The sequence below is a fragment of the Strix uralensis genome, chromosome 9 (genome assembly GCF_047716275.1).
Source record: "Strix uralensis isolate ZFMK-TIS-50842 chromosome 9, bStrUra1, whole genome shotgun sequence".
In the NCBI taxonomy this organism is placed as follows: Eukaryota; Metazoa; Chordata; class Aves; order Strigiformes; family Strigidae; genus Strix; species Strix uralensis.
Genome location: NC_133980.1, coordinates 2,150,656 through 2,178,245, shown reverse-complemented (window position 1 = coordinate 2,178,245; position 27,590 = coordinate 2,150,656). Strand labels below are relative to the sequence as shown.

The 27,590-nt window shown below is 44.8% G+C and overlaps 1 protein-coding gene across 5 annotated transcripts in view; it reads left to right on the top strand.

The window, feature by feature from the left end:
• The window catches only part of VEPH1 (ventricular zone expressed PH domain containing 1), a 98,400-nt gene extending 71,052 nt beyond the window's left edge, over positions 1 to 27,348 (top strand). For 3 of the 5 annotated variants that reach the window (XM_074878403.1, XM_074878401.1, XM_074878404.1), the window contains 5 exons: positions 585 to 724; positions 4,497 to 4,631; positions 9,991 to 10,108; positions 21,283 to 21,419; positions 26,005 to 27,348. In XM_074878403.1, the coding sequence (XP_074734504.1) occupies positions 585 to 724; positions 4,497 to 4,631; positions 9,991 to 10,108; positions 21,283 to 21,419; positions 26,005 to 26,241 (767 nt within the window). In that variant the 3' untranslated portion in view covers positions 26,242 to 27,348. Of the gene's footprint in view, positions 1 to 431; positions 509 to 584; positions 725 to 4,496; positions 4,632 to 9,990; positions 10,109 to 11,997; positions 12,454 to 21,282; positions 21,420 to 26,004 lie in introns of those variants that run through there. The other 2 variants (XM_074878405.1, XM_074878406.1) reach the window with 2 other exon arrangements.
• Positions 27,349 to 27,590: the final 242 nt, after the last annotated feature.

The following is a 27,590-nucleotide window of genomic DNA, read 5'->3' as shown; positions in this document are numbered from 1 at the left end:
TGCATCTTTGGGCTCCGGGAGGATCCATTGCAAAGGCTTTCAGCAGTTCCTGAGTGAGCCCATTTCTCGCTGGGAGCCGCGCGCTGCGCTGCACTCCTCCACCCCTACAGACACCAGCTTTCAGCTGCGCAAAGTCTCGGCAAGGATCCCACGGATGTCAGGCCCCCATATGGCTCTTTCCTAATATGGGATGTTTTTTCCAATGAACTCTTTAAATAAAAATAAGTGATGCACAGTTTTGACAGATCTGTCTGCTTCGATAAGCCAAACAACGGTACCGAATGCCTGAGAAAGCACAAAAAAGATAAACAGCCTGACTGTGTGCTGTCTTGCACCTTTCGCATTTGGGAGTAAATGATTACTACATAAGATTTAAAGCACTGGAGACTAAATTTCTCTAGCGCTGTCAGATGGTTTGTGTTTAATTTAAGGGCACAGACACAGCAATGCCCTTCGGAACGCCGCAGGAGTTGACCCAGCCTGAGATGCCCACGCACTGTGTGACTGCACGTACACTGGTAACAGGCAGTTAGGTTTCTGTCTTTTACGTAGTTGATTTTAATGTTCTGTATATTTATTTCTAGATGCTGTTAGAAGTTGTGTAGCAAAGCTGTTCTTCAGCTGTCCCCTGAAGGGCCATTACTGCTTGTACAGTAAATCCAGTTTTACCCTTATCAGCCAGCAGCCTCCGCTGTGGATCCACATCATGTTCCTCTTTCAGCAGGTGTGTGCAGTACAAATTAGTGGCACTTCTCTATTGTTCATGTTGTACTTGGAGAAAAATATTTTAACTGTTAGTCTCTTTAAATATGCTTCTAATCCACAGTGTTTTGTGACCCTTGTGATTTCTCAGAAAGTCATTATAGTAGGTTGAAGTGATTTGCAGTTTGTAAGTTTTTATATTTTTATTAAATACAACAAATTCAAATTCTCTGGAGAGATTACAAAGTCTGGGGATAAGAAAGTGAGACCAAACCTTGTTGTCCTCATTCGGGCAAAACTTGCAGTAAGTCCCAGGTGCCTCACCAACAAGCAGCAGCTTCGCAGCGGATTTGCAGGGGAGCAGAATCAACCCCGAGGCTGCAGGTGGAGGTTAGAGGTGCAGCACCCACTGGGATTTTTTTACGGCAGAAGTTTTGACTGAGCAGGATTTGCAAAGCTGATCAGTGCTGTTCTATCAACCCTAAAGCTATTTTCTCCTGTTCAATACTGTTTCCAAATACAGCCCAGTATTTGGACATACATGGAATTTCCTAATAAGTTACAAATAGTATGAAATTGTAAGAGAAAACCCTACGTTCACACTTCAAGATGAAACAAATGGGCTTTGTGTTAAAAAGTAAGGTTCAGTTTCTTAACCTATGCAGAGCTGTTCACCACAATTCATCCCACCCTAATGCAATCTTAGAAATACAAAAGATTTATCTGAAATTTAAAACATGCCCAGAGAGTTATGCTGTGAATTTAACAGTTCAAATCAATCTTCCCTGTGTTTGTTCCTAGAAATAAATACAACAAATGTTTTTCAAAAATGCAGGTCCGTAGGAGATGGTCAGGGAGGGAGGGAGTGACAGAGCAGAGCAAAGGAAGCAATAAAGAGCAGAGGCAGAAATAGGAATGAGAAGATGAGCTGAAAGGGGAAAATAAAAGAGGTGAATTACTCTGTAAATGAAAACCTGAAGGAAGAGGTTGAATTTTAATGCGACCTAGAGAGAATAAATGAGTTACGTTACAAATGTATCATTTTATTCCTGATGAGAAGAAAACAGATGCTGAAAAATATGGACAAAAAGGTACTAAACCGCACGAAAATGAGCAAGGAGCAGCAGCAGCAGAGGAGATGGGGCGGCAGAGCTGGCGTACCTCGCTCACCACCGTGCAGCCTCTGCCGCTGGATTTTAAGGCAATGACCTCTGCTCCACCTTTAATCCCGGGTGCCTAGCCTTTTCCTGAGACATTTTTTGTTGAAAAACCTCTCCCCTTAACCCCATCCCAGATTACTCTGAATTTGGCCCTGCCAGTTCCATCTTTTATCAGAACATTTGAGCTTTGGATCGCTCCCAGCTCACGGGGGCAATGTTACTTTCTTTCCTCATTCCTCTGCGCTCAGGAGCCCATTGCCCCCCATCCTCATCCCCACGGGCTTCCTTTGGATGCTGCCCTCAAACCCTGGTCCCCCGTTTCCCACAGCTTTCCCTGCCTCAGGTTGGGTAATTGCCTTTGTCCCACTGCAGCTACTCTTTCCAAAGCTTTGCTTTTATTCCCTACCCTTTCGCTAGTTTGCTAGTGCTACCCCTGGCCCCGGGCTCCCCCCACCCCGGCAGAATCCCCCCATGCTGCCGGGGCCAGGCTCAAAGCAACTCAGTTTAGTTTGTGTCTTTACAAACATGCTGTAAACACAGCACTTAATATGCTTTTTTTATAGGAAAAAAAAAAAAGGTTCCTCTTGTGTTGCACTGAGCGTTTAAGCCTGCTGTGCATCAGGATGGTGTTTAATGTCAGTTAACTTATGTTTTACTTTTGTTCAAAATCCTAAAGCTTTTAAGTATTGGATATATAACTATTATTAAATTAAATACAGGGCACTAAATTCAGCCCTGGGATAACATTATTTAAGCCTGTGAAATTGTACAAGAGATAAATTTGACATGAAATGTATTTATAGTGTGTTAATAATAAGTTAAATGAAAGGCTGGTGATAAAAATGTAGTTTTCAGCAGATCTGTCACAGATTCACAGCCAACTAATACATGGTTTCTGAAGATTTCAATACTAGTTACCGTATTTTTATTCTTTTTTTTTTTGCCAGTTGCTCCATATTCTGTTTGACATTGCATTCTGCAAAAATAAAAGCAAGAAAGACTTTTTCTCCCAGGTCTTGAGAACAGATTCTTAACTTCATGATCCTGCTTTCTATTTAATTTTAAAAATATTAGTGAATAGTTATGTTTTGAAACCCTTGGATGGAAGTTGTGAAATGGCAAATTATTAGTGCAGGGTAGTAGGAAGAGAAGTGTATATCAGTGGAGATCTGAGAAATTGTCTTACAGTTAAGCAATGATTAACAAAAGGAAAAAAATAGAATAAGGGGTGATGTTGGAGAGGTTATTTGATAGACAAGATGCTTAGTTTCACAGATTCATTCATTAAAATCATCCTCTGGCGTTATATGATTTATGGTTTAATTTCCCTCATCAGGTGGGACAGTGTCACGCCGCTGCGGTAGCACCAGCGAGGGAGGGGCTGCCTGACATGTCCTTTTCTAACACCTTCCCTAGAGTCGCTCATTAATTTGCCAAACACAAACTAATTTGGGCTGCCATTTTCTTGTGCCAGGTGGCTGCCTGGAGCTGACTGCTTCTCCCTTTTAATTTGGACAAAACGATCTGGCTGTTTCTGACAGCTTAGCTAGAAAAATGTGTTGCCTCAGCCATGATAAAATTCCTGGTTGAGTCTTACTGAAGTGTGTCTGAGTCAGTTGGATGCCAGACAGTGGGATTAGGAGTGTTGGGTTTCTGCTTAGAAAGAGAAGAAGGAACATCCATCCAGGAAACCTACGTTAAAAGGACGTTGTTCAAGTTGTGAAATCAAATACTTGAAATATGGAAAATCAGATTTGCTCGTGCACTCAACTTGGCTCCTGCATGCAAATGCATTTTTTAATTACCAGATCATGTAGCAGATAGAGGCAAAAATGCTAAGCTCTCTCAGCTGTGGTAGCGTTCTTGTAACACTGACTTTGTGTGCAGTTTTACAAGGAAGAACTTCATGCTGTTGAAATATTAGAATCCTTCAAGGCAGGATAAGGTTGTATCGTCGCTGTCCTTTCAAATAGGGAGCTTTGGAGGTGAGAGCACCCAACCCAACCCAGGTTTCATCTTGTTTTGTGAATGTTCAGGGCATGAAAATTCCCCTCCTCTGCCAGCAAAATCTGTGTTGAACGTGTTCTGTGGAGTTTTTTTTTCTCTTGCCTTTCATCCCACTCTCTGTTCAGTGCAGTTGCAAACGTTGCACTGTTACTCTTCCCTGCACGAGGACTAAGAGCTGCAGTCAGATCCAAATCAACCCGTACAAACCCAACACCAGTGCTAAGCATCTCCACTTTGACTGGGAAATGGCCTGTCTTTGCCAAAAAAATACATGTCACTGAGATCTGCATCTGGCTCACAGAGGCCCGTGCTGCTAGCATTTTGAGAAATTAGCATTTCAACACAAAAATGACATGCAAGTTGCTATGCATAGTGGTAGTTGATAGATAATCTTTGGTGAGACAGCCCTTAAAGACATGTAGTGTACAATAAAAAAAATCCCCAAAGGAAATGAAATATTTGAGGATTTACCTAATTGTGTGCATATTGATCCATCCTAACTCCTTACAGAAAAATGAACTAATCCCTGGTTATTTGTATGGCTGTCCCACTGTAAGAACACAATGTTCTTTGTTAATGGCCAAGTAAAAAAAAAGCTTGAAATCCTGTTTTCAACATTTTCTTTAGAGCTTGTTTGCAGAACCTTTGTCCATACAGAGTAATTCTGTTCAAGTCCTTAAGGCCCTGTGGGAGAAGACACAGCTCAAGGGGACGCACAGTTTTGAAACTGCCATGATCCAGTCAACATTTCCACACCAAAAGGTAAGCATTTTGGGTTTTTCTCAGAAAAAAACAAATAGTAGAAGAACTTTGCCCTGACTTTTAGAACAACTGTACAAAGACCTTTACAATAGCTACAGCAAGACTTTGCTGTGCTCAGATTGTGAAAAACAAAACCCTTTCCCTGCTTCTTCCCCTTTTTTGCCTTAGCTCCGGCGTCTTATGAGTGTTTGCGCTTACTGATGTGCCACATCCTCTGCTCCTGGACAGCCCTACGATGATCCATAGCACATGCCTCCGACCTCCCTTTTATGCAAAGCACTCGGCTTGTGGGGTGGTTAAAAAACATTCACTGACCGTTATATTTTCAGCCTCTGCAGAGGGTCCACGGCGTCATTTTGTACTGTGTTTTGAAAGGTCTCCAGGCTTGTCCTCCCTCTCCTCCTGTGTGCTCTACATGGGTTGTTCCCAACACGATGAAAACTAGTGATGCTACGTATGGATTTTTTTTTTTCCTGCTCTGGGTTTCAAACTCTAGATTCAGATGAGCTGCCATGATGGACCGTTTGGCAGCCACTTGGAAATTCACCTAGTTAAACACAGACTGGGATTTTATGGAGATGATCGTCACACATGCACCATTAGTTACCCCCATCAGTTTAAAAGATTACTTTTTCAAAGCTTTTTACCATCTCCGGGATTTCAATGAATGCTATTTCCAAGCTATTAATCAGGCTTCTTGGAAAAGGATATCTGTTTATTCCTGAACATCTCCATCCAGCTCAATTGGATGAAATGAATTGTCAAACATGATTTTAAAATACTTTCTCTCAGAATATTGTATGCATGAAGATGTCTGACTGAATAAGATTAATTTACTAAGGTTATGGCTGATTTAAAAACAGGAGTTTTGTTAGAAACACCTTCTGAACCCCCAAGATAATGTTGCATTGAAGTGGAAACTCCTGCTGCAGTATGTAAGAGGAGTAGGGGATCCCCACAGCTGAAACGCAGCTTATGGGCCAGTTTTACTTAGACACAGTGGAGCTTGCGCTAAGTATTTTAGCTGCTATTGAAATCCTAGCCTGACTCATCCGAAGGCATTAGAACTGCTTTTCTGCTCAATACTGGCTTAAATTGAGTCCATGCCAAGATCTACTAGTTGAAAGTCGGAGCTGGTGGAGTGTAAAAGAGTTTGGGGTGAATAAAGAGCTTAGGGAAGAGCATGCCTTCACGGGTAGGATTAGATGTTGTGCATCACGCACACAAAGTCTACAAAACGTGTCCAACACCCTAGAAACGTGATTAGTCTCCAGCGCATTGGTTGCATAATCCTGCTGCTGCTCAGATACTAGCATTTGGCCTATTTTGGGAACTTTCATCACTCCGTGACAGTAAGAGTATCTCCGAGGCCCCAGAATAGTGGAGCTGGAAAATGAGATACTGATCTTCACTGGTTTCATGAATTAAGCAGTGAATTGAAGTTTGGTAATTCCAGGAGCTGTGGATTGCCTAACAGCCTTCGAAGGCTGAAGGCAGTCAGGCAGATGTAATACATCTGAAATGGTAAAAGACTTTAATATTCAGTCTTGGTCCCCACAGTATGCTGCTGGATTTACTTTCTCAGTTTTGGTTTTGCTTATTAATACAGAACCTGAGTTTGTTTCTAGTGCAATTTCCATTCAGTTTACTGAGAAAAGTCCCATTGAGTTTTCTGGGAGTGAGACCTGGGCCTGCCATAAGGAAGGTTTCCTTTAGCTTTTACATTCCCAAAAAAATCTAGCTGGAGCATTCCCAGCATGACCTAGTCCTTCCTTTGCTTGACAGACTAAGCTTCTGCAGTAATCTGAAGTTTTTGTTTCAGAAGCTCTTCCCATTGCTAATAGAACTTTAAATATTGTGAATGATTTGACAAAATTATTGTAGTTCTTAATATTATTCCTCTGCCAGTAGTGCAGGAAGCAAAATTATGGGTGTGTGGTTGTTTCAATAAGCGTAGCACTTCATTTAAAATATTTTGAAATCTGTTCATATAAATGCAGTGTCAGCATCCTGTATTATATTTTATATTAAGTTTTATGTGTCATGTAATGGCAGCTTCTGAACGCTTTATCAGAACCGAGGAATTTCTGTGCTGTGAGCACACGGGGAAGGTCTGACCCCCCGCAGCCAACAGGAACCCCAGTGGAGTCAGAGCTGCAACGTGCTCTGCAATTCCTCCGCGTTTGCCCCATGACCCTGTGGCTAATCCAGAGTGAATGAATTTAGACTTTTTCTTTCAATATGTGTTCTCAAGCATTTTGCAAACCTGGAGAAAAATCTATTACATCAATGATTTATTTCAGAGGAAATTCTGGGAAATAGTTTCAGATTTACATCACTGTAGGCGATTTCTGAATTTGGCCCAACACGCACGTGCAAGGAATTGCAGCAAATACCTGGCTTACAGAAAGCATGCCGTGTTCCACGGGGCAGCCTGTTCATGCCACAAAAAATATTTACACAACATGGCTTAAAACATGCCAGAAGTAAAGCATTTCCAGATGTACATCCTTACAGATTTCCGTTCGGTTGCTTCATAGTTCTTTATCAAAGTACACGCAGGCCACATTACAAAAACGAAGCTGGTTTTTGCCGAATTCTTTGTGTTGACTCATGCTGTGTCAGAAGAGTGAGATGGTGACTACTTTACGGGCCCCATGTGATGCCTTAAGAGAGTCTTTTTTTGAGCAGCGTTGCAAGAGAATAATTAAAATTTTCAAGCCATTGTTAGTTCTGTTCTTCCCTTGCCTTTGTTTGCTATCTCAGTTTACGCAGCAGAAAGAAGCACCACGTTTTCACAGTGGAGTCGTGAAGTTTTCAAGATGATGGAGCATGGGGATGATATAAATCTCTCCTCTCCAATTAGGCTTTTCCCCCATGCTTCCCCTCCTGAAATAAATAACTTATTGCAGATTATTTCAAGCGTACTAGAGTACAGAGTGGAAAAGAAAGATTGCTGCATTAATATTTCAGTGATATTTGTTTTCTTTCAGGCTAGTGTGGGCTCATTGCAGCCACTAAAAGATTTTTTCACAGGAAGGAGAAGCTCCTAGGCTTTTTGTTCAGCATGATCCACAATAATGCCCTGCACAGACCCACTGAGAGCAATACCATCGTTATTTTGCCCATTTTGTGTCCTCCCAGATGCCACAGCAGGAGGAGGATCGGGGCACATTGGGGCAGAGTGTGCTTGCAGGGATATCTGCCCCACCATTGGAAGCCCACAGTGGGGAGGAGACCCCGAGGGGCTGGTGTGGTGTGTCCCTGCTTGGGATCTGCTCAGGATCCCACAGCACGCACGAAGTATCCGAAGGGAGGCAGGGAGCCTTGGGCTGTCAGGTCCAATGCCCACTGATCAGCTGGAGAAATGCGGAGAGAAGCTGCACAGCACTCCTGCTGCACAGCGCAGCGGCCACCTAAATTCCTTGAATGTACAGAATTCCTCTTGGGAGGAAACTAAGATCTTCAGCAACGTCTAAAGAGCAGTTACAGAGCGAAATAATCAAGTTTTACCTGTGGTCCCCAGTATAAGCCAGTTTGAGCGTGCTGGGGCAGGGCAGCCCAGCAGCCAACTGCGCAGAGGAGCAGATGCAGCCCTGACCCGGGCGCAGGAGGACGAGGAATTGCCCACCCGAGCGTTATGAGGGAGCCCACCAAGGTGCCAGGGAGTGCAGGGACCTCTCTGCTGCAGCCTTGCTGCTCACCTCCCATGTGAGGACAGAGAGGAGAGCTGGGCTGTGGGGCTGCTGCCCTGCCGACACATGTCTGAGACCTTCATCATGTGATTGTTGTCTTCCCATGTGTTGTGAAGCCCATTCCTCTGCGTGTTCCTGCTGGAAAGGGAAGAAAACCTTTGTCGTTTGGAGCTTCTCAGGTGATGTGAGTTGTGCTCCCTGTTCTGCCTTGCCATTCTTCCTTCTGATGGCCTAAAACCCATCGGCAGATGGTCTCTGGTGTGCAGAGGGTGGGGACAACCGAGAGCCCCCTTCAAATTAAAACTCAGCATTTAGCTCACCTGAGCTTGTTATCCAGAACAAAGGCCAGAGGTCTGAAGTGGTCTTGAGTGTTTCAGTTCTTGTGAAAACAGCCCTTTCCCAGCCATTTCCCAGGTTGAAAGAGGCTGGGGAGGAGAGATGCCATGCTGCTGGGTCTCCCTCAGCCAGCCAGCCTCCTGCTCCCTCTCCTTCGCTAAAACTTGTCTGAAAAGGCCCGAAGTGAACAATTCCATCCTTTGCATAGCCTTGGTCAGTGCGTTGAACTAATGTCCCTGGCACAGGATGGTATTTTCCCCACTGAGTGCGTAAATCCATGTTTTCTTTGGGCTGCAGCGTGCAGTGTTGCAGATCTTTGAAGACCCACACAAATAAATAGGAGTGTTTTCTGAGCGGTCCTGGCAATTCCCTTTGTGTTTTCAGTGAGTAACTTGGTTGCTGTTATTTAACACCAATGTTTGTTTTAAGTATGAGATCGCAATCTGTTTCAAAATTAAATAACGCGGCTTAAAATTCACTGAATTATACTGTGTTATTAATTGCCTCAAAAGGAGTATCCATTGGCTTTTCCCATACTTGAAGCTGCAAGTACACTTTCTGTAGTTTCTTTGATCAAGTCAGACATGCAGGTTACTTTGCAGATGAATAATCTTTACTTCCCTGGCAGAATAACGTCACATTTACCTGGGTATGTTTTGTGTGGGCTAAATCAGTCCTTGTTGTTGCTGTGGTTTTAGAAATGTTCATATTAACATTCATGTTAAACATTTGTATTGGTGCTTCTCACAGGGGGCTGGGTGCAGAGCCTCCTTTTTTTCTTTAAAAAAAAAAAAAAAAAAAGAAAAAAGATAAATAAAGTGGTACCCAGCCACTAACTCCTGCTCTGATGAGGGATCCAGCTGGGCAGAAGGAAGTCCCCAGCACTGCAGTCTGTTAGCAGAGGCCACTACCTTCTGGATCCTTCCAAAAATCCTGAGACAGCTGGAGGTAATAAAGGGGGTTCAGCTGGTGGGAAATGTGCTGAGCACACTGCTGGCAGCAGTGTTGGAGGCAAAAAAATATCCCAGACCAGTTGTCTGCTTCCTACAGACTAATATATAATTTCTGTATTATCTGCTACTGATGATAGAGAGAGGGAGATGTGTCCTACTTAGCAGTTTGGTTGGACTAGATGATCTTCAAGGTCTTTTCCAACCTTGATGATTCTGTGATTGTGCCCCGGCAGGTTGTTTGCCCACAGGAGACACAGGGAAGAGGACGCTCGTTGGCGCCCGCTGCGCATCCCTCTGTGATTCCGGGTTACGAGCTGTTAACTGTGTGGCGGTTCACCTCGTCAGCCAGTTTGGTTTTTCTCATTCTTGGCCTAGGACCTGGACCATGTGCAGATGCACCTGGAAGAAGTGAGGTTCTTTGATTTATTCGGCTACAGCGAGGAAGCGGGAGCTTGGCAATGTTTCATGTGCAATAACCCCGAAAAGGCAACAGGTGAGTGGTTTGCCTTCATCGCTGGTGGGCTGCGTGTGGCAGGGGAGCTGTGGGGGGTGGAGGATGGAAGCTGTGTCTCTGGTGATGGTGGCAGAGGTTGAGGAAAAAGGAAAGCAAACTCTCCAGCATAGCGCAGGCAGTGTCTATTTTAATTAGAATTGTCCATTAAACTCTGCTCGTCTCAGCATCTCTGGTGAGATACAGTGCCAAGCACAAACCTTATTTGGTGTATGCTTAGAGGATACAATCCAAAATTAATGTAGATTCATAAATCTGCATGGCTGCTAACCCCTGGGGAGTGGGAGGGATCTGCGCCCATCTTGCAGTGTCCAGATAAGAGAGTTGCATCTGCCAGACCACGGCCCAGGTCCTCTGGAGACTGCAGAGGTGCCACGCGTCTGGGGACATTGGCATAGATACTACACGATTCACGTCGTCTTTGTTCTCAAAATTATTTGCTTTGATATAACTGAATCCATAGCACACGTCTTCTTAGGAACAAGGCATTGCTTAAGAACAGCCATAATACCTCAGCTATATTAGAAAACAGATTGAGTGGAAAATACGCTTTTTCCCAGGTAAAAGATCCTGATGACCTTTTTTTTTTTTTGAAGTTTTCTGATACCCATGTGTTTTAGATCAGTGCGCTGAAATTCAGAGAAATGGCCTTTTTCTTAGATGTTTTTTGCCACTCTGTAAAAGTCTGCACAAATCTGGCCAAGAATTTTGAATATTTTGGCCAAGCCATTGAATAATTGGCTGTTTCAGCTATTTATTTTAACAGCTAGCATCAATTTATATTTCATCAACCCTGAATTTAGTAACTCTTGCAAGAGTGGCACAGCCTCTGCTGTAGGCTGGGCTGCCCGTGCTCATTTCATGGGTGTTTGACCATCTTCCCCCTTCCACAACTCTCGTGGGACTCAACAACCGTAAAAGAAATCATGCTTTGAGCTGAAATTTCATCTCAGTACCGTGGCCTTGCTTGGTTTGTCCATCACATCAGTGATAGATGTATGTCAAGCTACAGTATGTCTTGCTTAAAATTTCAAAGCTTAGTGAAATAGCTTTGTTTGGAATTTCCAAAGATATTTAACTGTCCAAAAAAAGGGAGTGTTTGGAGCGAGCTATTGATTAGATGTTATTAGATAATTGATGAGCTGTTGGGGGATACGGTGTAGGGGAGAACTTTGTAGAGTGGGGCTGATGGTTGGACTCGATGATCCCAAGGGTCTTTTCCAACCTGAATGATTCTGTGATTATGCTGGTAGGACAAGCTGTATTAGAGCCAACAGGCCAGATGAAGGTGGCAAAGGCAAACCTTGGGGTGATGCAGCACCATTTCCTTGATGCCGTGGGTTTTACTGGTGATGCTAGTCCAGGGACATCGAAGGGCAGCTGACACCTTGTTTCCCTGTCGCTCTCCTGCCAAAGTACCGCGTCCTCCAAGGAGAGGGCTAAGAAGGGCTGGAAGCAGGACGCGGTGCCACAGTGTTGGGAGCACGGCGTTGGGACTGGGATCCAGACCCCACCAGTACAGAGCTGGTATTTTTAAATGGGGCTGAACTCAAGGCAAACAGCAATAAAAGACTGCGACAGCAGGCAGCGATTCCCAGGGAGCTCTTCAGTGCTCTCTGGTTAGTACAAGAGCTTACAAAAGTGGGGGCTCTCTCTGTACCACTGACAAGAGGCTCTTGAGGCTGTTTGCAGAGCACTCAGATATCTCAAGTGGGGTAAACCAACGTTCCCTGCCCGACACCGACGCTCCGGGGGAAGCGGGAGCATAACGCCTGCCGTGGAGTGCCTGCGGCGGGGGGCTGGCACGCTGCCTCTCGCTTATTCATCATCCTTTCAGCCTGGTGATAAATCACATCGCCGTGTTGTTGTAGGTCGTAGATTTGGTGTCGCAAGATCCCCCAGAGATGAGGGAGAAGGTCACGTCGCTCCCAAGGGTTCGCCGTTTCCCCTGGCTCCTGCGAAAAGGCCGCGATGAAATTCATGCGCAGATCCTGCTGCCCCGGGGGTGGGAATACGGGTCTCCGTTTACACGCTGGGGTCAGCGGAAGGGATTAATATGTTCAAAGCTCTGCCCCCCCTGGCCTGGGTGGTTTCCACTCAGCAGCGCAGCAGTTCTGTCCTTCCCAAAAAGTGCCAAAATCTGCTCTGCGTGGAGATAGGCGAGCATGGGAGCGCTGGGCGAGGTGGGGCTGCCCTCATCAAGCTGGCCCAGCAGATCCAGGTACAAATTAGACTTTCATTCCTATATGCTGGTATTTATATAGGCCCTTATAAATGATACTGCCTCTTCTAGGAGTGGAAAAAACAGTAATTCTCCCCCGTTCAGAAAGGTTTCCAGCCTGCCCTCCTCCCTGCCCAGCGACCGGGCTGTCTCTGCTGCCAGAGCCCAGGAGAGAAGGGAGAAGACTTTATTGAATGTCAGCATCTACAAAATCACCATTTATCCTTTGTTTTAGAGCCAGGGCTGAGAGTTCAGGGATATCTTTGAGAACAGTCAGGAACAGGAGGAACTGGGCACAGAGTATTTTTGGACTGTAACTGTCCTTTTTATGAGTGATTACTCTCTTTTTCTCAGTTTAAAGAAACTTTTGTAAGAAAGGCACATTGTGAATTATCATGGTTTGCTTCTCAGCTCTAAAAGTCTTTAGAAGACCAAGAAAATAGTGTTGTATGGTTATAAAAAAGCTCAGGTGTAGGAAATGAACGTGGAAGATAGTGCTCAGTGGAATAAAAATCTGCAGGTGAGTGACAAATTCACCTTAGTATTGGTGATGTAGAGCTGTGGTAGCTGGGAAAAGTCATACCGGAGTGGGAGACATTCCAGAGTCTTTTTGGGCTTATAAGATCTGACACAAGAAAGAGGATTCAGAGGTCTCCTTGAATTGGTAAGAAACATAAAGGCTGTAAAACATCTTTTATTTTCATTCCACAGTAGGACAGACCCTTTGAAATCTCAAATACTTTTGAAAGACAAGAAAGTAATTTCTTCCTCTCAGCAATGCTGTTTAGCAACCAAATTCTTCTTAAAGAAGGAATTCAGAGGCAAATTCTTTTTCTATTATTGTCTTTTGTCTTTTGTTAATGTTGGGGTTTGTTGCATTTTTTGGATGCCGTGTTGCAAGATGCTGTTTATCCTCCAGACTTAGAAAAGCATCATGCCTTAAAGCCTTGATCTTGCCTTAGGATGCCAGATCAATGATGTGTTTTTCAGATGTAGCTGGGAGGATTTTCGGAGCCAGACTACATTTGGAGGCAGTTTGTGAGGAAAGAGGCAGTTATGCTTAAGCAATGTGGTGGATGTACCCAAAGTGGCAATTAACCCAGAGAAAGTTTGAATATTTCTCATGCATTCTTCTGATTGCAAAGCATTTCTTATACAACCGCGCTTTTCCAGAAGTGCTGTTAAATCCTCCCAAATTGTGTTTTTTTCCTGCCACCCAGGAAGAGCGTTCCCGCAAATCCTACGCATCTGCTCAAATACACATGTGTGCCCTGGCTGTGCAGCTGGTCTCAGAGCTAGGAAAACCAGGTTACACTAATTTTTTTTTTCTAAATGATGACTGTTCAAGCACAGATGCAAGCATTTGAAATTTTGGTAAATGCAGTGTGTGCCTCTCGTTAGGAAAAGCTGGCCTTTAAGAGCCTCATTTCAACATATCCTCCTGTATTGACAGTGGGCTTCACAAGCTCTTGCACAAAAAAACTCAGTAAAACCCCTTGATAGCCAGAGAGGGAATTTGCAGTACATTCCCTCTTCTGGAAGCTTACAAAGAAATTGCGGTAATCCCTGTGGGCTGCAGAAGAGCCATTGTGCCCATGGGCAATGATTCGGGTACAACTGAGGGGTTTTTTATGAATTCCTCTTTTAAAAAAGCAATTCACTCAGAATAGCCTACACTATATTAACTTCTGAATACATTTATCTTTTGCTAGCAGTGGTGATTATCTAGTGAACTGAAATATCCCAGCTATAATGCTTGCTTGAAAATTATAAAAAGTGGCATTTGGTAATGTGTCCTTTCCAGGTTTTCAACAAAACCAAATGTGATGATTAATGAGAGTGAGTGAATCCATATTCCCCTAGGTTAATTGCATTTATCTTCATCTGCTTGCCACCCACACATTCCATTCTTTCAAGTTAATAGGAGTTTATTATCACTGAGATCATTCATGATTGGACTGAATTTTTGTGGATGATTTTGTTTCATCAAATGCAAGATTTAATGCTTTGTTTTTTATCTGTCTGGAGTGCCTCTTGGAAGAGTTTGGAGGGTTTTTTTACTTTTTATTCAGTACTTAAACTACTTAAAGCTTGATGCATTGTAGTTTTGCAAAGAAAGCAAGATACAATTAATAGAAAATAATTCCAATGGCCACTTACAGCAATGGGTAGTATTCAGGGGTTTTGATTTTGGAGTTAGTGTCTCTATATTGGGATGGGTTTAGAAGCAATGGATATTATAGTAAATAACTTTTTATTTTGAGTTTGGGTAATATTTTTAGTTCTATTGTGTGTTCTGGAGAAAAAAAGTAACGACAAATATATAGTAAATATAGCTTTTTGAATCCTTTAGCTCCTTTTTTCAAGCTAAAGATCTCATCAGACATGTCAGCATACCACCACACAGAGTGATTTCAAACCCTGAGATGATGTGATCACCTAGTTTGACCTTCTATAAAAGAATAGTCAAATAATCTAGTCCTATAATGCTTATATCAAAGAAATGTTTTCTCTTTGATCTGTATTACTTTTGTGTATTTTCCTAAAGATGTCCAAACCCGATTTTTAAAAGTCAAGTGAAGGAGGATCCATGACAGGCCTAAGATGTTGCTCGGGTGATTTAGCCACACTGTTAAAATGTGGGTTTATTTCTAGGCTGTCTCTAAACACTGCATCCCCTTGTGCCCTTCCCTGCTCTGCAGGAAATCTCTGTAGACTTTATCATGTCACATCTTGATCTTTGCTTGGGCAAATTAAGGAGAACACACTTTATTAGTTTCCTGTGATATGAATAATCGGATGAAAGATCAGTCCTAAATCAGTCTTGTATCACTTTTCTGAGGTCTTCTAATTTGTCCTTATTCATGCAAGGTGAAGGAATCAAAACTAGGCATAATTTTCCAATAATTAATATGTGTATAAGGAATGTGTGTGCTCCAATTGGCAGCTGATGACATTTTTAAAAAATCTTCTAACTGTATTAGAAGCGCAGATGCTTCTTCCACATAACCCTGCTCTGCCCTGGAAAGCAGTGGGGCCGCCAGCTACTGAAATTTGGGTTTGGAGAGAGTTCAGACAGAAGAATAAAGCTCTGTGTTTCTGAAGCAGTATGGATTTCCTCATGATGTCCCTTGCTACCAGAGCTCCATGCACTTACTCCTACTCTGCACACAGCAGGTATCAAATGCCTGCAGTGATGACTGAGTAGAATCCCAGTAAGGACTGGGAGAAGCTCCACCAAGACGTTTGGGGACTGAAGCTCTTGCCCTGTGAGGAGGAGCTGAGGGATGAGGGCTGGTGCAGGCAGAGCTCAAGAGGAACTCATAGTAGTCTGTCCATAACTACAGGGAGGTCATCAAGAAGACGGAGCCAGGCTCATTTTGGTGGTGTGTGGTGGGAGGGCAAGAGACAACGGGCATAAATTGGAACAGGAGAGGTTCAGACTGGTTACAAGGGAAAACTTTCCCACCATGAGGACAATCAGGCCTTGGAACAGCTTGTCTAGAGATGTTGTTGAGATTTTCAACTCCCGGGTGGATAAATCCGTGAGCAACCTACTCTGACCCTGTTGGTGACCTTGCTTTGAGCAGGAGGTTGGATGAGAGACTCCTTGAGCTCTCTTCCAGCTGAATTATTCCGTGATTCTGTGAAGTTAACCGCAATGAAAATAAGCAAAAGGACTTAGAAAAATATTGGAAAAGAGCTTCGTTCTTATCTTTCATGAATCTTTTTCTTCTAATCAGACCCTCAGACATACTGGCATCAGATTCATTACAACGACTTTGGAAGCTGACATCAGAATTCCCCATGGGCTTCTTTGTGGACGTACACAAGAAGTGCTCTGTTAACGTTGCTTCCAGCCACCGGGTGCTTAAAGGGAGATCAGCACTGCTTTAGTAAATCCTGTTTTTGAAAGATTTTGGCCATAAAAATCCACTTTAGGCCAAAATTGCACATTGCCTTCCTTTCTCATGTTGCATTCCTGACCACCAACCATCTCGGTGTCTTCTGGTCCCTGAGCTTTGTGCTTTACACCTTCTTAGTTTGGGTTAAAGCATGTTCCTAGTGCACTGGAATTGGTATCGAAGCCATTCCTGGGTGACCAGGAGCCAGGTAGAGGCACAAGGTCCAACCACTGAGCAATTGTCTTTTCATATCAAGTCCTTCTTTTGCAGTATCTAGATGTTTATACAGCTGTCGTCGTGCTCTGGAAGTCACTGTGCACATGATGAATTCTTTTTTGTTATCATGTAGGAGTAGAAATTCTTTTCCTGTCTTGTCAATTTTTTATCGAAGTGAATTTCTCTCCTCTTTCTTTAATATACACTCCAGGAAAGCTTGCAGCTTGGTGCTGCTGGTTTGAGTTTCTCACATTCACAGCTTTTTGCTCTCTGCTTCTCGCTGGGTAGAGTTTGTCACAGTGGTTCTGACACTTCATCTTGGGAGACGATATGGAGCCATGCACCGTTATTATCACCCACATGCTACTGAGATGGTAATTTCCTGACACCAAACTGTGTATTCTCATGGTGAGAAAACATCCTCCACCAAGAGTGCACATGGGAACGGCAAATTATGGGAATGACAGGGATATTACCCTGTACATCATTAAGGTTGAAATTTGATGAGGCACTTGCACAATAAGCAAAATATCAGCTTAGATTAGAATAATTATAAAAATTTAAAACTTTTTATCTGTTCTCACAAATCTGAGAAATTATAATGCTGATTTTATAAATGGGGAACGAAGTCACCAGAAGATGAAGTGGCTGGGACGAGGGCACGAGGACTTGTACTCAGAGCTGCTAGAGAGCTGCCGGCCCTGTGGGACTGGCCTTTTGCTCAGCTCCCAGAGAGGAATGACTCTTCAGGATGACCATTATGGGTCTCCCATCAAATCCCAGCTGCAGAAATGCCAGATAACACCCAATACAGCCTCAGAAAGCTGTTTAGGAAGAAAACCAGCCCTTCTGTTCCCAGTACGTCTCCCCCATGAAGCTGCTGTTGGCAGGTGGTGTCCCCGCTGACAGGGCATCAGCGCAGCCACAGGCAGAAATGAGCACACGGTCCTGCCCGGGTGAAAAAGCCAAGGCTCAGCTCAAGGTGAAGCCAGATTTTTTGCAGAAACAAATTTATCTGGAAAACCCCCCAGCTTTTTCCTTGCTCAGAATGGATTATTATTTTCTCCAGTACTTTTTTGTTCAGTGGCATTTGATGATATCTTGTGAACATCTTGTTAGCTGTGTGAGCTGGATTTCAGCTGCTTTCTGCTCTGTTTGAACAGGGTTAGCTGTTATCAGGGAGCTTTGACACAGGATATTGTTTCTCTTGTCTAGAAAATGGGGAGTGAGCCTGTGCAGGATTTTTTTGCCATCCATTCATCAGCAGTTAATTTACATGAGTGTAAATTCAGCATAGACTACATGGCATGAGGCTCCTTCCCAAGGGCATCTGCCCTGGACCAGTGCTTCAGAAACCCACATGGGGGAGGCGGGGGGATGTGTGGAATTTGGGCAGTTTGTTCTGCCCTGTTTAGGTTTTCTCTGCCATAGAGCAGGGAGATTCCCCGTGGCCTTCTCCACCTCCCTCTGCACAGCCTGTTCAGCAGAGGGTTTAAAAAGCCTCACCCCAGATGTCGTACTCAGCCCCAGATCCATCATTTTGAGTGTTGTTGCTCCTGCGCACATCCCCAGCAGCAGACCGGGGCGTGGAGGCAGGACAGAGGCTGCCAGCAAAGAGCTGTTGCAGAAGCACCACGTCACTGCACGTCGTAACGTCCTCATGGCCAAGGAAGACTCTAAATCCCCTCAGCTCTGCATTTTCTTGGTCCCATCTCCAGGTTTTTCACATAAACTGAATATTTATTTGAAAACAGCTCTCACCCTGACCATGCTTCTCTGAAAGACTTGGGAGAAGAGATTGTTGGTTGAGGAAATCTCTAAAACAAGTGAACTTGTGTATCTGTAGTAGTTCTGAGAACAATATTTAACACAATTGCAAAGTTTTTCTTAATGGGCATACTGTAAAATGTGGCTCTGTCCCACTAAAAAGCGTGTTGTGAGATGGGTGCAGCCCCACACCAGCTTCCCTGTAAATTTGTGCCATTTTGCAGCGACGAAAATGATGCAGGGAGCAAGGAAGCCTCTGTTTTACTTTGTTCCATGCTGGGTCGGGGGGTGTAATGCAGCGGTGCTGGCGTGCAAATCTACAGAAAAGAGCTGCTGCGTCAAGCTTGGGATGCGGCGGGTTGCGAGGAGCAGAGTGACCTCGTTTTGTCACGGAAATCACAGCTGCAGTTCCCCGTGGAAGCTGAAACTTGGCCACCTCCCTTTTCATTCAGTCCATCTCCTTCCAGAAACTCCCTCTCTACAGAGACAGAAATATTTATAGTCTTTCTTGAGGAAATTGCAATCGTACACACTGAAGACCCCCAAAGCCTGCCTCTCTGCCAGTATAAACAAAGCTGGGCAAAAAAAATACGTTCTTTATCTAAATCTGATGCGTTGTAGTTGCGCTGTTTGTTTTTCCTCTACCAGACAGGAGGCAGCGAAGAGAAGTATGTGCTCAAAAAGCTACAAAACCTTGGAAAATCCAGGTGCTACCTTTGGGGGCTGCACTTGGCCACCCCACTCACCTCCTGTCCTCAGCATCACACCAACCTACTGTGTTTCAGGCTCTAAAAGGCTCATGCACAGACAATAGCAAACATTTATCAAGAAAAAACTTTACTGGATAAACTTTAATGCTAAGGTATGCAAGTATGGCCAGCCAGAGATTAACTGACCAGCTGACAGATGCTGGGAAGGGCTCCAAGTCAAACATCACATCAAAAAACATCCGTTGTCGGACTGCTTACGCCTTGGTCTGCTCTTTGGTCTATCTCATCCGTTGTGTCCCATCTATCGGTGTAAAAATAGAAAAGAAAGGAAAAAGAAACCCAGCCATGGAACTAGAGAATTTTTAAATTGCCCCATAGGTGAAGGGCGGTGGCTGGAGGCCGCTCTGCGGTCATGGTTTAAAGCCCATGGTGACCCCTTGGTTGCTGGGTTTTTCACGTGCAGGGTTTGGGAACGCTCTTCCAGCTCCCAAAACCTCGTGTGCTTCCAGCCGAGGTCAGTGCCAGCAAGTACTGATCACAGGTGACCATCGTGGCAACGGGGCTGGCGGCAGAGGTGGCCACATCCTTATAAACACGCTGTAAAGGAAGGTGCAAGGCTTCCCAATGTTCACACAGTGCTTGGAATTCTGAAAGTAATTTTAAATGTAGCAATAATTTTGCAATAAGGGGAAAAAAATGTTTTCCTTTCCTAGAGACTTTATTTGGGTTTTATTTTTAAGGGAATTGATTGAAGGAAATTCTATAGTGACAAACATAAGTTATTTTTCTAAGGCAAACTGAAGTCCCTTTTCAGACCACTATAGATGAAGGGACTGGGAAGTGGCTGAGCTGAAGGTAAGGCTCCGAGTGTGCCTGTTCTGCTTCCGTGCCAATCACAGCCTGTACTCTGTACTGTACACTACATATTTTTAATTATCTCTCAGATTATTCTTGGGCAAGACACTGTAGCACAGGGTCATCGGGGGGAACAGAAGCTTTTGTGACTCTCCCTCTCCTCCTTCGTCATCTTTGGTTTGGGCAGAGTTACCCGTGTTGTATTTAGAGCAGGCTCTGTAAGGACGGCGTTTACGTGCACGCGTGGCAGAAATGCTGTTTTAGCTCTTACCCCCCAGGCTAGGGGTGAGGCAGTGTTATTGGCCAATGACACACTAATAGTGTGTGAGTAAATTTTGCCACAAGATGGTAAAAACTTCGATGTCCTCAATGGGTAACATGATGAAAAGACCTTGACGGTTCCTGAGGGAGCAGGACAGGCACCGGGTCCCTGGGGGCTGAGCTGTGAGTTGCTCTGGCCTTTGGCAGTCCAGATGTCAAAATAAATGGTATTATTTTAGAAATGCAAAAGTGATAGAAAATACTGTGTTCCCAAGTGGTCAGTGCTGTGGAATTTAGAAGACTTAAGTAACAGGGTTTGTCGTAAGGATTAGTTGCTACAAAATGGATTGCTAATGTTAAATGACTTTTGAAACATTCCTGAAGAGAAAACTAGAAAAGATAATAAAAATAATAAAGATGTAACAGGAAGTGACCTCTACAAAATGAAGGGCTAGGTTATTGCTCGAACACTGGATAAGGGAGGGCTGATAATAAACACATCCCTTTCCCAAGGGAGGGAGGAGTTGTGTCTTGGGAGGGTGAGGAAGGGAAGGGTCATGTCTCGGAGACAAAGCCCTGGGACTCACCAACCCCTTTCTCAGCAAAAATTTCCATTTCTGGGCTGGAATTACCTACAAGAGGTTGGCAGTTGTTCCCGTGGGATGGCACCTGGTCTCTCAGCCCCACATGGACATCCCACTTCTGGCTCTTAATTCCTTCTCCGTAGGGCTGCTGCTGCAATGAAGCAAACTACTGCAGTTATCAGAGAGTGATATCCTCAAAATATTCCTATCGAAATGCTGCGCAGCAGGAATACAACTGTACTGAGCTCTGTAGCGTGGATTAAAGCCTCAGAGACAACGTGAATGTCTACTTTTAATTGCATGAAATGATAAATTATTATTGCGGGGCTGAGGAACAATTGGGAGGCGGCATGGTGGGGAGAAGTACGTGATGGTTAAGGGAGTAGAAGGAGCGATGGGCAGAGGGGTCTGAGCCGTCAGCTCCATCTGCGAGGCCTCCCAAGCAAAACATGGCTAAGGGCAGAAACATCTCACTGCAGTGACAGCTGAATGCTTGAGGTCGGGAGGAATGTGGTCTCGGAGCTGACACAGCTAAACTGCAAAAAAAAGCTCTTCTGCCTGGCAGCAAAAGACGGGCTTTCGGCTGGGGCAAAGGGAGGACAGAAATAACCCCCTCATTGTGTGTTCACCTCCCCAGTTGTAAATCAGGATGGCCAACCTCTGATTGAAGGCAAGCTTAAAGAGAAGCAAGTCCGGTGGAAGTTTATCAAAAGGTGGAAAACTCGGTACTTCACTCTGGCTGGCAACCAGCTGCTTTTTCGGAAAGGAAAATCTGTAAGTCCAAAGACCATCAATTTGATTTTTCTCTTTCCCTTCCCCCCCAACACCATTTTCCAGAGGTTTTTGCCGCTCGGCTTTGCCCGTGGTCTCTGTACCCACATGGCGAACCCAGCCAAGGGGTTGCTCACCAGCTTTAGTTATATTTTTCTCTCTGGATCAAGAGCGTGAGATTTTTGAGAGTGCTCAGCCTGCTTTTGTTCAGTCAACAACTGTCCAGGGCTCGGCACTGCGACTCAGTGATTTGTACCCTGCTAGCTGGTGCCCTGTGCCTGAGCATCGTCCCCTCTGCCTCCACAGTCACCTCTCAGATATTCCAAAAGCTTCTGCTCCTGAAGGAATTACAGTAGGTTAAAAAAAAGTTTCCCATCTTGACCAGTGGTTCTTTATTTCCTTGAATAAACACAAATTCAATAAATTCTGCTCAGGTAAATGTATTTTTTCCACATGCAAAGTGCATGGCATGGCACAGCGAGGTATGTAGCAGCCACGGCAAGTGAGCTGTCATTTCTGCATCCCCGGTTTTCATGGGACCAGACGTGTTCAGGGGGGAGATAGTTACGTTCAGAGTATCTGGAAAGTCAGGCCCTTCTGAATGCCTCAGGGCAGTCTCCAAAATCAAATGACTGTTCACCTTTTTTGAAAGCCTTGCCTGCTTTTGTACGTTAATAACTGTTCCCGAGATGACGACATTACAATTGGTGTTATTTGCACAGGAAATGCCAGTGTGTTTAAAGCAAGGTGATGCTAGAATGCTTTTCTCCCAAAGGAACAGAGGTTTTTTTGCTTTCACTTCTACCATCACATAAATTCAGAGAAATTCTCCTGAAATTTGTGAAATTATTTGAAATTTACACTGATAGACTCAGAGAAGTGTGTCCCAGGGCATGGAACAGCAGGTAACTGAATCCAGTCCCCATTAGTTATTACTTCTCAGTTATTAGAAACTAATTTTCCTCAGCTTTTCTCAACGAGAATTATCAAACATTGTACAAAATAGTCTGTTTATTTTTGTTATAAGAGCTCTCTCTTAGATAATCTAAAAATAGTTGCATCTTTCAATTATAGCCAAACCTTAATATTTCTGGTAAATAATTTTTATTTTTATAGAAACCTAGAAGCTCTTTAAGCTTCTCAAATGGTTTCCTGAGCCCCTTCCTATAAGAAATACAACAGGGTGTCCTGCCTGGGAGGAACATGTTTCATGGGACAATACAATCCTTCTGAAAGCAAGTAGTTCAGGAAATAGCCTTTTCCTTAATTTCTAGTGACTTTTTCTGATATTTTGGTTGAGATTCTGAAGACAGTTTAGTGATACATGTACCACAGGTACTGCTCAGTACTGGCTGATGCTCACTTTTGAAAGAGTGTCAGAATAATTGTCATTTTTTAACAAGTCAGTTGGCTTAGAGAAATGTATTTAATGGGATGGCTTTAATTATTTCTCCAAATAAGCCAGGCCTAAGGCACTCAGAATGCCTTGATTACCCCTGGGATGCGATTGCCTCCTTAGATTTGCGTTCTCAGTGCTCTCTTGTTCACGTGGGGAGCGTGCAATGCAGCGCAGGTGGGTGAAGCTGGCGGATGAGACTGTTGAACAGCAGATTTTGCTCCATAGCATAAATCACATAAATTAACTTTCCCATTTTTAACTGGCAAACTCAAGGCTTCTTTGCTTTTTTTAAAGTTGAAGGCAAATACCTGGACACAAATACCTTCAGCGTAGCAGGCTGGTGTCCAGCCTCCCCGGGGACAGCAGTGGGGTTATCACACCTGGGTCTTTCAAGCTGGTGTGTTATATTCTGTTACTTCTACATTTTTGGCCTAAATTTGAGTCAAGTCCTGCCATTAACCATTGCTTGGCTTGCAGCCTGGAGCAACCCTGAGCCCACCAGTTTAAGTTGCCCACGTTCCCTGGGCTGACGATTGCAGACACCAAACACCAAATTTTAAACCCTTTAAGCAGGACTGGATGTATGAAGCCTCACAGAAGGGGTTTAGACGATAAAAGTGTGATTTTCAGACCCCGCTGGAGGTTCGCTCCTGCACACCTCCGGCAGCCGGCAGGAGGATCCACCCCGCTCCTCGCCGGGTGGGTGCCGGTGTCGAAAGCATTGCAAGGTGCAGGGTGACAGTGGTAGAGGCTCCTGCCCAGCTGCAGCTGGTGCTTGTTTCAGCCTGTGAAGCCGGACGGCGCTTGCCTGGCTGAGCGTGAGAGCTCTGCCCCATCATCTCTGGCGTTGCAGAGCAGGGCTGGGTGCTGCGTGGGTGTTTGGGCTCGACACGCCGCTCGCTGGAAAATAGAAACCAGCACAGAGGAGGTATTGTGGGATGGCCAGCTGGCTGGGCCTGCTTATTCCTGGAGCCCCACCATGAACCCTCCCTTCGTCAGAGTAACCATGTGGACAATACTCACTCTGTGTAGGCAACTGCATGGGCAGTGGGTAAAGGGGAGGCAGGAGAAAACCAACATATAAGAGGTCCAAAAAAAGAGCCACATCCTAAACTCCTGGAAAATTGTGGTAAACTCCTGCCACAGAAATGTGCCTAGGGTACAATCAACTTTCTTTAGTGAAACTTGAGGGCAAATGCTGTGCGGTAACAAAGGGGGTATACAATTTTTGCTAGCTAGTCTCCTAAATGTAAGGTTCTGGCTCATAGGGTGCAAAGTTTTAGTTCTCAAGTCTATTATTTCTTTGCATTTTCTGTGATAAAATCTTCATAATGTTTATCCCAGGTCAGATTTCAGTGCAGAGCCAGCTTAATACTGTCAAGAAAGCTTTAATTGGTGTTTGTGGAAGCAGGGGAGGGTGCCACTGCTGTGGTCCTGTGGTCATGCACAGGGAATCGATGGAAATGTCTGTTCCCATGTGAAATTGGAGATGAACTTCATTGTTTGTGGAAAGTTGTTTGGTCAGAACTGAACATTTTAGTGAGAAATTATCCATTTCAAATATCCATTTATCCTTTCCAAAGAAAAATTCTCAGGTCTGGAATAGGGTCCCTGACAAAAATGAATGGAGAGATAAATAAATGTTCCATCCCAGAACGAGCAACAGCAACACCAGGAGCTGTGCCGGCAAGATGACAGCTCTGCGCTGGCACCGCCGTTCGCAGCCCAGGGACCTCCCGTGTCCCGGTGGGGTCTGTCCGCTCACCCAGCCGCTGGCCCTGCCAGGGGTTTGGGCCAGCTGCTCTTGCTGGAGAGCTGGTCCCGTCAAGGGATGGGCTTTACTGCTGGTTTGAGTCACAAAGAGGGGATTGCCCAGGGATTCTGGCACTTCAGGAATGTAGGAGACCTTGACTGAAAATAATACATGTGTATGCAACAGAGGAGAGCTCCAAAAGTTGGGAAACGCATCCTGGGTATTCATTATGGATGTGGAAAACTGGCAGATCAGGGGTAATGGTAGGGGACTATCACATCCCAGAGAGGAATCACAGCCGTTGGGCTTGGGACTTCTTTTGGGTGGCCTTTTCACGTGAGTTTTTCCTTAGAACTGTCAAATGTTCCTGGTTCTTTCCCAGAAGGACTGAGACATTATTGCAGGAGAAGCGTCCGTGCCCAGCCCTGGTCCCATGTTTCAGAGCTGGCCTGCTGGGAGAGCAGCTCTGGAGACAGCAGTTCCCACACTGAGTCGTGCTCAGCTCCCGCAAGATTATTAACCCCTAATTCACACTCAGATCAGTCCAGATCCTTCCTATACAACAGGAGTAGAAAGCTTTTGGGAAACCTGCCTTACTCCTCTTGGTAAAAAGTATAAGAAGCTCACCAGGAGAAACATAAATATTCTGGAGGAATCGGGGCCTTAAACTTAAACTTCTCACCTGGAGACCCAATCTGTACGTTTTTTAGGAGCTCACAAATCTCTTCTCCGACAGGAAACCTCCATGATTTTGTACAACTCTCTCTTACGCTCCCTGCATCATGTTTCTTACAATGACATTAAGATTTCCTAGATGTACCTACTTTATACGATTTCAAACAAAATTGCAACTGAGCTGTCCTGCATTCTCCACTCCCCACTGAGAAATGCCCCCGTTTCCCTCACATTCCTGAGTCAGACTCAAGGTATCTGTTCTGTTGTCAAAACCTACAAAAGGAGTTGCTGCTTCTGGTTTTGGGTGGAGACTCTGAGAAGGGGAAGGACTTACCACTGCTTAAGAGAAGAGCTTTCCTCAGTGCCCAAGGACTGGCTGGTTTTCGTATGTAGGAAGCATTTGCCATCGGCATGAGCTGTGCTGGGCACCGTTAGCAGAGCTCACCGTTATTAAAAGCCAGAGAAAGGAAAATCCAAGCCCCTGTTAAAAGCTGAAGCTGGAACTAAAAAGTGCAGATGCTGAGGGGGAAGAGCTCGCGGGCGTCGCTGTGAACCCTTGGCCGTTGGGTGCAGTAGACCACGGCGCTGCGTGGGAGGGGGGTTTTGAGCTCCCCTTGAGGCTCTTTTGGGAAGTCCCCATCGGTGCGTTTGCCCGCAGGAGCAACACTTACGAGCCCAGCTCTAGAGACATCAACTCTTTATTAAGTTGGTGGAAGCTCTACCAGATGAACTTGGTTCTGTCTGTCTTCCCTGTGTTTCAGAAAGATGACCCCGACGACTGCCCCATTGAGCTCAGCAAGGTGCAGAGCGTTAAAGTGGTGGCGAAGAAGCGCAGGGACCGCAGCCTGCCCCGGGCCTTTGAGATCTTCACCGACAGCAAGACCTATGTTTTCAAGGCCAAAGACGAGAAGAACGCCGAGGAGTGGCTTCAGTGCATCAACGTTGCCGTCGCGCAGGCTAGAGAGCGGGAGAGCCGAGAGGCCACCACTTACCTCTAGAGCCACTGGCACCACCGCGCCGTGCCGGGGACCTCTTTCACCTCCAACAGCCCCGCCGGCTCCTGGACCACGGGAATCTGTGGGGAAAACCATGAGTTAGCATGAGCCAGGGAGAGCTTTGTGCCGTGGGAGAGGTCTGAGGCATCAATGACCCTACCAGGGGATGGAGTGCCATGGTGCAGGAGCACTCCCCGGCACTGGGACATTGGCTGGTGTGGAAGCAGCTTCTGCGTCCACGTGGGAAATGCAGGTTTTTAAACTCAACCTAACGGCCTGCAAGCCAGGAGACGGGGTTAGAAACAAACCCAGACCCCAACCCCTCAGCCTTTGCGTCTGAGGTGCACAAGGTCTCGGGGGCTGCGGACATGGCAAGAGCATTCGAGTGCGTAAGGACTTTCTGCTTTCCTCAATCACCTTCTGCCTGTAAAGAGATCATTTTCCTTCTTATTTAATCTCAGTGTACTTCATCCTTTTACTGTTTATATGTGTCTGTGGAAAAAATCAAATTTGCTGCTTCTTTCAGGTTTGGATTGAGCAATTTTAAAGATTTAATAGTGCTGAAAAAAAAAGTTAAATATTTAACTGTTTTGATTTTCCCTTTTCCCTGCTTTTTCTCCCCTTCATAACTGAATGTAATTTTAAAAATTTATTTTCCTTTCATTTTTTAATTGTCTTCTCTGTTCTGTAACTTTTCAAAACTTCTCCAAAATCGGAAAATTCTATTTGTTTGATTTTCTTTGTCACTCTCAAATGATTCTAAAGTGGAGGAAGTACTGTAGAAAAAGCTGAAAGGAAAAGAGGAAAAAAGGGGGAAAAATGAATGAAAAGTCTGCAAGTGAAGAAATGGACTCAGAGAACATTTAAGGCTGAGTAGAAATAAAATTTTAAATTTTCCAACCTAGAAAATGTATCCATTTTAAATTTTCCAACCTAGACAAAAAGTTGTTGCCAAAAAGGGGGAGTTAAGAGGGGGGAAAAAATCAGGAAAATAATTAACTGTAATGCTTTTTACTGTGACATGTAGCTTCTACTCGGTAGCAGAAGGAACCCACAGCTTTTTTGACAGTTCCTTGCAGAGCACAGCAATATAATCTGCTTTCAGAAGTATTCCCTTGTCGCCTTTCCGTCGCGTTTGCTGGGTGAGTTCTGGCTTTGGCTTTGCGGATGGGAGGGCAGCGGGGGCTGGTGGCAGCACTGCTCGGGCAGCTGCGACGGCAGGGGCCTGCCAGGGCTCATCGGAAGCACTTGGGGAACAGGGGGCAAGGGGAAAGACCTGGGAAATAAATTCGGATTAAAGGTGATTGAGTAAAGCGAGCGCTGGTGGTGCCGAGTGGAGCCTGCTCTCAGCG